Source organism: Schistocerca cancellata, chromosome 6 (genome assembly GCF_023864275.1).
Source record: "Schistocerca cancellata isolate TAMUIC-IGC-003103 chromosome 6, iqSchCanc2.1, whole genome shotgun sequence".
NCBI lineage: Eukaryota > Metazoa > Arthropoda > Insecta > Orthoptera > Acrididae > Schistocerca > Schistocerca cancellata.
This window is the reverse complement of record NC_064631.1, coordinates 500,259,546-500,271,831: the sequence shown is the minus strand read 5'-3', so window position 1 is coordinate 500,271,831 and position 12,286 is coordinate 500,259,546. Positions and strand designations below refer to the sequence as shown.

The 12,286-nt window shown below is 42.1% G+C and overlaps 1 protein-coding gene across 2 annotated transcripts in view; it reads right to left on the bottom strand.

Moving 5' to 3' along the window:
* The window catches only part of LOC126191553 (muskelin), a 155,152-nt gene that overhangs the window by 46,057 nt on the left and 96,809 nt on the right, over positions 1–12,286 (bottom strand). For both annotated transcript variants that reach the window (XM_049932462.1, XM_049932463.1), the window contains exons 8-9: positions 10,479–10,645; positions 4,593–4,779 (exon numbers count right to left, since the gene is read on the bottom strand). In XM_049932462.1, coding sequence (XP_049788419.1) covers positions 4,593–4,779; positions 10,479–10,645 — 354 coding nt within the window. The remainder of the gene's footprint in view (positions 1–4,592; positions 4,780–10,478; positions 10,646–12,286) is intronic.

The following is a 12,286-nucleotide window of genomic DNA, read 5'->3' as shown; positions in this document are numbered from 1 at the left end:
AATCGGTTGCTTATTTTGCTTTGATCTGATAATTGCCGTTTTCGTTGTTATAGGTGTTTGCGTCACTCTTAAGCTGAAAATGCATTACTGCACTGTGTCATGCATTGTTTGTCGCATTCTGATAGTGCGTGTTTACGGCCTGTCGCGGCTCGCGGTATGGCTTGCTTTTGTGCGCGCTACCACCGCGTACAATTAAAAAAAAAGAGGAATCGTCTCATTAGCGAAACAATGGCAAGAGACCGCAATTTGTTGTTACTTACACTGCTGCATTCTTTGATAATGATCAACAAGAATCAAATAATAGACTGCGTATGATAGAACATGTTCTGAAGGAGAGTTAGGCGAAAATTTTTCTCCGTTTGAAAATCTTTGCGGTCGCTTCTTTATTACATCAAATTCTGCACAGAAATTAGAGTCATTTTAGATTTAAAAATCTAGTCACTTGCCGTGCTTCATTTCTGACTGTATCACTATTAGGCATAAGAATAATACGAATATAAACATGACACGATACGTATATTCTTCCGCGTTTGCTGTTGTCACACTCTAGTTTTGTAGTTTATTAGGCAGACAGGATTTAAATGAGATAGCAGCAAACACGAAAGAATACATGGCAAAATGTTTATATTCATATAATTCTTATGGTGAAGAGAATACTGTATATGATTCAAATTTCATCAGGTTCCTATTAGCAACCATCTCTTCTCACAGATACGAAAAAATTCAGAATGTAGAGTTGGCCATATTGACAAACATGCCACACAGTCTTGCCAGTCAGATTTTTGTAGTACACTGAAATTGTGCTACATTCGAAGATGAACAATACGGAATTTGTATTTACTTCGTTGGATAATGTATGAAAATGCAGTGGTCGAAACTCGCGGCGGAGAAAAAAAGCTCGTCTTCTCCTTTTTTTTTAATTTATTTACTGACGCTGAGATTTTGGCGCCAGTATTTATCCTCTACAAAGTATGCCTGCGTAGCGCTACATATATTCGGCGGCAGAAGTTAGTTGTGGCGGCATGTACCGACATTTTTCATAACTTCTGCTTGCTTTGCACTCGATTCTAAGCCGCAGGCGATTTTTTGGATTATGAAAACCGGGAAAAAAGTGCGACTTAGATTCGAGTAAATACGGTACATTGATTACCAAAAAGCTTTTGATAGTGTACCCCACTCATGGTTACTACAAATATTGGAAATATACAAAGTAGGTCCTAAATTGATACAGTTCCTAAACATAGTAACGAAAAATTGGAAAACCACACTTAATATACAAACAAATTCAAATAATATCACATCACAGCCAATACAGATTAAGCGTGGAATATACCAAGGAGACTCAGTAAGTCCTTTCTGGTTCTCCCTTGCTCTGAACCCACTATCCAACATGCTAAATAATACAAATTATGGATACAATATTACTGGAACATACCAACACAAAATCACACATTTGCTATACATGGATGATCTAAAACTACTGGCAGCAACAAATCAACAACTCAACCAATTACTAAAGATAACAGAAGTATTCAGCAATGATATAAATATGGCTTTTGGAACAGACAAATGTAAGAAAAATAGCATAGTCATGGGAAAACACACTAAACAAGAAGATTACCTATTGGATAACCACGACGGCTCCATAGAAGCGATGGAAAAAACAGATACCTATAAATATCTAGGAGTAACACAGACCTAGAAGCACTCAATACACTTACACGATCACAATGCCACAAATATAGAATACATCACATACATTCATTCAGCAACAGAAAGATTCACATTAAGCAGAAAGGAAGGAAGAAGGGGATTTATAGACATAAAAAACCTACATAATGGACAGGTAGACAATTTAAGAAAATTCTTTCTAGAATGAGCAGAAACTAGCAAAATACACAAAGCAATCACTCATACAAATACATCGGCTACACCACTGCAACCACTTCTACAACCCTCTAGATCACATAACATCAACAGATACGAAGAAAGTAAATTGGAAAAAGAAAACACTACATGGCAAGCACCCCTATCATCTAACACAGCCACACATCGATCAAGACGCATCCAACACATGGCTAAGAAAAGGCAATATATACAGTGAGACGGAAGGATTCATGATTGCAATACAGGATCAAACAATAAACACCAGATATTACAACAAGCATATTATTGAAGATCCCAATACCACAACAGATAAATGCAGACTTTGCAAACAACAAATAGAAACAGTAGATCACATCACAAGTGGATGTACAATACTAGAAAATACAGAATACCCCAGAAGACATGACAATGTAGCAACAATAATACATCAACAGCTTGCCTTAAAACATAAACTTATAAAACAACACGTTCCCACATACAAGTATGCACCACAAAATGTACTGGAGAATGATGGATACAAATTATACTGGAACAGAACCATTATAACAGCTAAAACACCACCACATAACAAACCTGACATCATACTCACCAATAAAAAGAAGAAAGTAACACAACTAATCGAAATATCCATACCCAATACAACAAATATACAGAAGAAAACAGGAGAAAAAATTGAAAAATACATCCAACTGGCTGAGGAAGTCAAGGACATGTGGCATCAGGATAAAGTTGACATTATACCAATTATACCATTAACTACAGGAGTCATACCACACAATATCCATCAGTACATCAATGCAATACAGCTACATCCAAACTTATATATACAACTACAGAAATCTGTAATTATTGATACATGTTCAATCACCCGAAAGTTCCTAAATGCAGTATAACAAATACCGTACAGTTAAAAGGAAGTCACGCTTGATCAAGGTCTGTGTCACTTTCCATTTTTGACCAGACATAACGTCTGAGAAAAGAAAGAAAGAAAGAAATAATAATAATAATAATAATAATAATAATAATAATATAGCACAGCCCATCTCCACTTTGTCAATGGTAGTGACTCTGTATCTGTTCTTCACATAATATATACATGGTGGACCCAAACTGCACTCTCAACCTTTCAAAGGCAGCAATATGGGCGAAAACAAGGAAAAAGTCTGGTAAACATGAGCTCCAAAAAGAAACAGCAAATCATGGATAACTAAAGGGTTTTAAATATCTTACAAACAGAAAAGTAAAATTTATTTACATTCCAGATCACGTAAAGATCCTGTAATACTTGCAGCTTACAAAACTTGTAACAAAATATTACAAAAAGTTATTAAAATTGTAGAAAATGCGCATCATGATAGATATCAGCAATGTTGACTATAACTAATATTATGGTGCAAGAAACAGGTCAATCAGACAGTGCAGAAAATAGCATCAGTATCAAACTGAATGGCTTTGTCGCGGATGATATTTCACAACTTACAAATAATTCCACGAGTCACTTTCTGAATGCAGTGGCTGAAGTTAGGTCAAACAGCTAAGTTGAAGAAGTAGGGAGATATATTCACACATCTTTCCACAAAAATTTAATTAAATAATAGTAATTGTAGCATCGGAGGAAGGCAATGGCAAACCAACTCCACTAGCACCTTGCCTAGTACAGCGGTGCGGGTCTCCCGCATCGTTCCCCTACACTCTGTCAAGGAGTATGAGACTTCATAATCATCATCATCATAAATTGTAGCATACTACACTTAAATTAATATTATTGTAATTTTCTTCAAAAATAAAAGCTCACGTGATTTTGGAATCTCAACCAGAATTCTGAAGAGTTGTTCCAGTTCTAAGTTACATTCTTAGTCATACAAGAAATCCATAACTGGCTAAGGAATTTTTGATGCAAATTACAATATTGTATAGCTAAATGTTTTACGAAAGGCAAAAAGGAAGATAATTATCATGTAGTTTTCTTACTGGCAAACTTTGCTAAAATATTGAGATAGTAAGTACTCGAGTAGTGTCACATTCAAGCAGACACAATTAACTTGGTATATTATGGTGCCTGTTACAAATGGTTGCTCTGCTGAAACTTCACTTTATACATTTAGCCAATGAGTATTACAAGCTGTAAACAACAAAATACCAACTTTTTTTTTGTGATCTGTACAAACTCCTAACTGAGTAGCCAAACATGATCTCTGAAAAGAGTTCAAATTTAATGTAAGTAAAATGTTCCAAACAACTGGTGTGAATCATAAGTAATGCAAAAATAGTTCTGAGTAATTCAGACAATGATGGAAAGTGAAAAAAAAATTGCGACTTGAGAGAAAGAATGAATGGAGTCCAAAAGGGTTTAATTTGAGCCATACCTATTCCTTGTATATGTGAATGACATTCCACGTAACACCAGAAATTATTTAGCACAGGAAGAGTTTCATGGAACAAAATTTCCAATCCTCCTCTGCCTGAAGAAATATATGTCAGTTCTTGACAATTTCCACCTATCTCATTTTTGTTTATCAAGTGAAGCAGAGAGTGTAATTCTATCGATTACATGCTTGCAGCAAGAAAAGTGAAAGAATACTATTCCTCAAATAAAATTAGAAAACTGCATCTACTGTTGAAAATAAATGTAAAATGAATGCCTTGTACAAACTGTTACAGAAATCATTAGTAATTATCAAAACTAAACAGATAAAATTACTTACGGGATGAAACAACATGGAATGACCGACTCTGGAACGAATAGCTGTATACGGAGCCCCCTCTGGCCAGCAGGAATCATCACATAGTTTCTTCCAAGTGTTAGTAGGAACATGATATGAGAAAAGACCAGAAAATATTGGTTCCACTGGTCCCACAAGGCCTATAAATCCTGGTCGCTCATCCACCATGCTGGTAACATTACATGATTATAGTAATGGTGTTCCAATTTCTGTCAGTAATGCAACATATAGAAGTATGTAGCAACAAAAAAGTCAAAATACATATCTAATAGTAGAGCATTACAATATAAAAACCAGTACATGTGAATTCAATATCTTGCATATCTGTTATTTCACTAACAGTAGCATAACAAAAAGCAGTCAAGTTGTTTAGTTACAATCTTTATTTTTGTTATTATTATCATTATTGTTGATGTTGATGTTGTTACTACTTAATATTAAAAAGTCTTAATGAAGAAACTGAAAGGCATATTTTTCTCCATCCACAGGCAGTCTGTCACAGTGAGGGGGGACTGTTTGCCCTTATCATAAAAAGTTTATTTTTAGAGTTTGAGTATCACAGTAGCATAAGAACATGCGAAAAGTGTCATTCGCTGTGGATGGTACAGCTCAGCAGAGTATGACAGTGAAAATACGCAATTTAAAAAAAAAAAAAAAAAAAAAAAGAAGAAGAAGAAGAAGAAGAAGAAATCAAAGGAAAATATGAAAAAAACAATTTTGTGGATGATTAGAAGCACAATCAACCTTAGTAATAGCACTCTAAATGTTGTAGATGAACTAAAGGAAAGCATCTGAAGTGTCACTGTAATGAATTAACCAGTAAACCAAAGTTAACACATCACCAGAAACTTTTTACAAATTTATGAAGAAAGAGATTTCCCCATGAGTGTTGTGTACAGAATGCCTTGCACAGCAGCTTGTAGTTGCTTGTTATTTCACTAAAACCAGTTCTGCAAACAATTTTTGTCAAAATATGACAACTGAATGTCTAGCTTCTAATGAAACAGGCTACAAGTAAATCTAACTAGTGCTGAACAAATTAAAGGTTTTAAATAAAGACAAACTCAATAAAATAAAATCAAAATAAAACAGATTACAAATAAAGGTCAACAAGCAGACAGTGAAGAGGGAATGTACTGACCACATAGATTTTAATGCTACTTACAACATACATTCACAGTTTGACATTCCCAGTCTGACCTATAAACTGAATGTGTACAGAGCTCAAACTCAGTTCCAAACTTGAGAATATCCCACAATATGTCAGGTATATTATGACTGAATGTAAATGTAGAAGCTGTGGTATGTAATAAATATTCATTTGTTTATCATACTGGAACTTATAGAGCCACATATTCAGACAGAGATAAGTAATCAACCATTTTTCAAAATTATAGACATATGGTATTCACCATGAATAATTTTAAAAATAAGTGCTTAATAGTTTTAATGAATGTCATATTGCATTATTTCTTTTCTTGTTTCTCCCAGTAAGTATTGTATGCCCTTGTTTATATACTGTATTCGCCGAAGTTAATTGTACATATAATAAAACAAAAACTTTTAGCAGCTTTATGTGGTTATTTAAAACAAAATGTTTTATATGCAAGCTGTGTCATACAATTTTAAGGAGAATTCTCATGTCAAGTTAAGATGAAAAGGAAGCAAACAGTTCATTTGTAATAAGCTTCAAGCTCATGTAACTGCACTTTAACGATATTATTACAGTTAATAAAACCAATTCAACAACATAGCAGACAGTAGAATCAAACTGTTTTTACTCTGACCAGTTTCCTCATCAGCAACTGCTGTGTACAACTATGTGTAGCAGACAATTTCATTGGTGAACAATGTCTTCAAAATATAATTACCTTGTTTATGGACAGAGGGTCTACCATGTTATTAAATGCAGACAAACACACACATATCAATGATTTTCAATAAAGGATACAAGACACTCCACAAGAAGAATATGGCAAGAGAAGTGATAGCATGAAATAAATGTTGCGTTCACGATTTCAGGAAAAGAAGATATGAAAGAAACAAGAAAAGCAGTGGTAGCACTCCGGCTCAGAACAAGAGGGAAAATGCAAAAGAATGAGGGGAGACTTGGGCTTGGGACAACAGACCACAGGAGGAACATGGACAGTGAACGAAGTACAGGCCAGGGAGCAGAACAGTTATGCAGAGGACAGGGGGCCACGGGTCAAGCGAGGGGGCCACGGGTCAGGCGGGGCGGGGCGAGCGGGCCACGGGTCAGGCGGGGCGGGGCGAGCGGGCCACGGGTCAGGCGGGGCGGGGCGAGCGGGCCACGGGTCAGGCGGGGCGGGGCGAGCGGGCCACGGGTCAGGCGGGGCGGGGCGAGCGGGCCACGGGTCAGGCGGGGCGGGGCGAGCGGGCCACGGGTCAGGCGGGGCGGGGCGAGCGGGCCACGGGTCAGGCGGGGCGGGGCGAGCGGGGCACGGGTCAGGCGGGGCGGGGCGAGCGGGGCACGGGTCAGGCGGGGCGGGGCGAGCGGGGCACGGGTCAGGCGGGGCGGGGCGAGCGGGGCACGGGTCAGGCGGGGCGGGGCGAGCGGGGCACGGGTCAGGCGGGGCGGGGCGAGCGGGGCACGGGTCAGGCGGGGCGGGGCGGGGCGAGCGGGGCACGGGTCAGGCGGGGCGGGGCGGGGCGAGCGGGGCACGGGTCAGGCGGGGCGGGGCGAGCGGGGCACGGGTCAGGCGGGGCGGGGCGAGCGGGGCACGGGTCAGGCGGGGCGGGGCGAGCGGGGCACGGGTCAGGCGGGGCGGGGCGAGCGGGGCACGGGTCAGGCGGGGCGGGGCGAGCGGGGCACGGGTCAGGCGGGGCGGGGCGAGCGGGGCACGGGTCAGGCGGGGCGGGGCGAGCGGGGCAGGGCGGCGACAGGATTTCAGTGGGATAGGGGTTCACGAATCCAGTGGGGTAGGGTGGGCACAATTCCTATGGGGCAGGAGGGTAAAGTGCCCAACAGCGTGGAGCTATGGGTGGGGTTTGAGGGTGATAGAAGAATCCAGGATGAAAGGGGGGCGATGTCTTGCCGGGTAGAAACAAGGGATAGAAGGGATACAAGCATGGGTTGGATGGGAAAGAAAGTACTGGTAGAGGACAAAAGAAGTAACAGCTAGAGAAGATAACAAATGTAACAGGTAGAGAAGATAACAAAAGTAACAGCTAGAGAAAATAACAAAAGTAGAGAAGATAAGGAAATTAATAAGTAGAGAAGATGAGGAAAGTAAGACATAAAGAAGATAACAAAAGTAAGTGGCATAGAAGATTACAAAAACAAAAGGTAGTGAAGAAATAAAGCTAAGAGGTAGAGGTGTAAGGGTACAGGGAAAGGAAAATTACTACGAGAAAAGGTAAAAACTACTGAAAAAGTTAAGGACTAGGGTGGAAGGTCGAGACTGGGGGGGAAGGTCGGGACTATGGGGGGGGCGGGGGGGGGAGGGTGGGAAGGTCGGGACTAGGGGGGTGAAGGTAAGGACTAGGGGGGTGAAGGTGAGGACTAGGGGGGTGAAGGTGAGGACTAGGGGGGTGAAGGTGAGGACTAGGGGCGTAAGGTAAGGACTAGGGGGGTGAAGGTGAGGACTAGGGGGGTAAGGTAAGGACTAGGGGGCGTGAAGGTAAGGACTGGGGGGGGGTGAAGGTAAGGACTAGGGGGGGGGTGAAGGTAAGGACTAGGGGGGGGGGTGAAGGTAAGGACTAGGGGGGTGAAGGTAAGGACTAGGGGGGTGAAGGTAAGGACTAGGGGGGTGAAGGTAAGGACTAGGGGGGTGAAGGTAAGGACTAGGGGGGTGAAGGTAAGGACTAGGGGGGTGAAGGTAAGGACTAGGGGGTTGAAGGTAAGGACTAGGGGGTGAAGGTAAGGACTAGGGGGTGAAGGTAAGGACTAGGGGGTGAAGGTAAGGACTAGGGGGTGAAGGTAAGGACTAGGGGGTGAAGGTAAGGACTAGCGGGTGAAGGTAAGGACTAGGAGGAAAAGTAGGACTAGAGGATACAGTAAGGATTACAGAAAGATAAGCCATAAAAACAGGTAAGGAGTAGAGGAAGGCATAAGGGGTAAAGGAAAAAGTAAAGGGTAGTGAAGAAGGTAAGAGCTATATGAAAACCTAAGGGCTTGGGGGGGAGGGGGGGGAGCAAAGTGAGGGCTGGGGGGGAGGGGGGGAGCAAACTGAGGGCTGGGGGGGAGCAAACCAAGGGCTGGGGGGGAGCAAACCAAGGGCTGGGGGGGAGCAAACCAAGGGCTGGGGGGGAGCAAACCAAGGGCTGGGGGGGAGCAAACCAAGGGCTTGGGGGGGGGAGCAAACCAAGGGCTGGGGGGGGAGCAAACCAAGGGCTGGGGGGGGGAAGCAAACCAAGGGCTGGGGGGGAGCAAACCAAGGGCTGGGGGGGGGAGCAAACCAAGGGCTGGGGGGGGGAGCAAACCAAGGGCTGGGGGGGGGAGCAAACCAAGGGCTGGGGGGGGAGCAAACCAAGGGCTGGGGGGGGAGCAAACCAAGGGCTGGGGGGGGGAGCAAACCAAGGGCTGGGGGGGGAGCAAATCAAGGGCTGGGGGGGGGAGCAAACCAAGGGCTGGGGGGGGGGAGCAAACCAAGGGCTGGGGGGGGCAAACTAAGGTCTGGGGGGAGAAACTAAGGGCTCGGGGGGGAGGGAGAATCTAAGGGCTCGGGGGGGGGGATAATCTAAGGGCTCGGGGGGGGGGGGGGGTGTAACTAAGGGCTGGGGGGACAAACTAAGGGCTGGGGGGACAAACTAAGGGCTGGGGGGACAAACTAAGGGCTGGGGGGACAAACTAAGGGCTGGGGGGACAAACTAAGGGCTGGGGTGACAAACTAAGGGCTGGGGGGACAAACTAAGGGCTGGGGGGACAAACTAAGGGCTGGGGGGACAAACTAAGGGCTGGGGGGACAAACTAAGGGCTGGGGGGACAAACTAAGGGCTGGGGGGACAAACTAAGGGCTGGGGGGACAAACTAAGGGCTGGGGGGACAAACTAAGGGCTGGGGGGACAAACTAAGGGCTGGGGGGACAAACTAAGGGCTGGGGGGACAAACTAAGGGCTGGGGGGCAAACTAAGGGCTGGGGGGCAAACTAAGGGCTGGGGGGGCAAACTAAGGGCTGGGGGGCAAACTAAGGGCTGGGGGGCAAACTAAGGGCTGGGGGGCAAACTAAGGGCTGGGGGGCAAACTAAGGGCTGGGGGGAAAACTAAGGGCTGGGGGGAAAACTAAGGACTAAAAGACAAACTAAGCACTAAAGAAGGTGTAGAGGAAGAAAATTTGTAGACTAAGGAATAAAGTATGGAGTAGAGGAAAGAGTAAAGTGTAGAGAGAAACTGATCAGGAACCAGAGTTTTACATGTTAAATTAGAATAAGCTGTCTTGGATTAAAGTTGTAGGTGTATTTAGAGTTGGAAAGGGGAGAGGAGCGTTACCGGTATGGTTTGTGGAGAATGCAACAGTATCCTTCTTTTAATAGATGTCCAAATTTCTCAAATACACAATAGTTCTCTGCAGCTGAACATCTATCTGGTTGTTTTCCTTTAATTCTAATATTAAAAGTGTTAAACAGCCAAATGAAAGGGTTTGTAATGCAATTACAAGTAGCAGTGATGGTGGGGATGGGAGCATTGGTGGTGGTGGTGGTGGTGGTTGTAAAATCTACATTCTCCCTCAACAGTGTTCATCACTCAGAAAAATTAACATCTATACACCTTAGTTTCTTAGCAGCATCCTATGAGACACTGTGGTTTACTGTCTAATCTAAAACCTTGTTACAAGGATGCTGCTGCCTCCTCTGTTTTCCCCAAACAGTTCTGTTTATATAATATATTAAAGGATAGGGGAACCATACCTGCACTGAGGCGTGAGAACACGACCACCAAAGACATAAATAGTTCTTCGCTCTACATCCATGCACATCTGATGATCAAATATCAGTTGAGGGCCTCCCATGCTACCTGTGTCTTCTGTTATTAGAGTCCATCTATTGTTCTCAATGTCATACATATAGAAATCACTCTGCAACAAATCATTTTTCTTTAAACAGTATGTTCCTAAATTTTCATATATTCATAAAAAAAGTACACCGGTACTAATATAAATATGATAAATTAAAATGCAATTTGTTTAACAACCTGAGGTGCTGCTGAATACAACTGCACTAATCCTATAAAATACTGTGAGATAGCAGAAATTTTATGCCACATTCTTCTCTGCCATTACAAACTCCTACAGCTTCTTTGTGAATTACTGACAGCAGTCCACATTTAATTTCAAGTATAATTGTGGTGCCTTCTCTCTGTAATTTCAAAATAAGGTAAACAATATTTTAAAGTACAGTGCTAATCTTTTGTCTCATTGCGCATTTCTTTCAGTTCCTTCTGTGCTATACCATAGCAGTTCATTATATGTCTGGTCCCGGTTTGGTTGAGTTACATTACTCGGCAGCAACATACTATGTGAAAGTTACTTTTATCCGTAAGTTTTACACACCAGTGAATTTATGAGCACTGTTATTATTGCTATATGGTACATCAATTTTCTTGTACTTGCACTGGCAGTAGTTACAAATTTTATTCTTTTTTCACACATTCTACAAGTATGGAAATAAAAATTAGTACCACTGCTTTTATTGAAAATGCAGCCAATGAAATATTTGAAAAATACACAGATGGTTTAAGGCAAATGATGTAACATTAAATTTTGGCAAGACTTATTACATATAATTCAGTATTTCATATAGAGCTCCCCAAGTTATAAAAATGCTATCTACACAACCACTGAAATGCAACATGTAGATAGTGTTATGCTTTTGGAATACAGTAACATCAAAATCATAATAAAAAAATCCACTGACCACAGTCAACAAAATACAATTGCTCAAAAATGTCATTACTGTACTTAGTTTTACCAGTATTCTTCTTTTCAACAATGAAAAGCGTACATACAACACTACTATCAGAAATAATTTCAATGGCTTAACATTAGTTCAAACAGAGTTCAAACACATGGGAACCCATTTACTCCACAACCAGTCCAAAAGACATTAAATATTTTCTGTTACCAATCTTTAAACATGGAAACAGAAAAGACTGTCACAACTACAGAGGTATCTCTTTAATCAGCGTTGTGGGTAAAATCTTCTCAGGTATTGTTGAAAGGAAAGTGCGAGTATTAGTTGAGGACCAATTGGATGAAATTCAGTGTGGGTTTAGGCCTCTTAGAGGTTGTCAGGACCAGATCTTTAGCTTACGGCAAATAATGGAGAAGTGTTATGAGTGGAACAGGGAATTGTATCTATGCTTTATAGATCTAGAAAAGGCATATGATCGGGTTCCTAGGAGGAAGTTATTGTCTGTTCTACAAGATTATGGAATAGGAGGCAAACTTTTGCAAGCAATTAAAGGTCTTTACATGGATAGTCAGGCAGCAGTTAGAGTTGACGGTAAATTGAGTTCATGGTTCAGAGTAGTTTCAGGGGTAAGACAAGGCTGCAACCTGTCTCCACTGTTGTTCATATTATTTATGGATCATATGTTGAAAACAATAGACTGGCGGGGTGAGATTAAGATATGTGAACACAAAATAAGCAGTCTTGCATATGCGGATGACTTAGTTGTGATGGCAGATTCGATTGAAAGCTTGCAAAGTAATATTTCA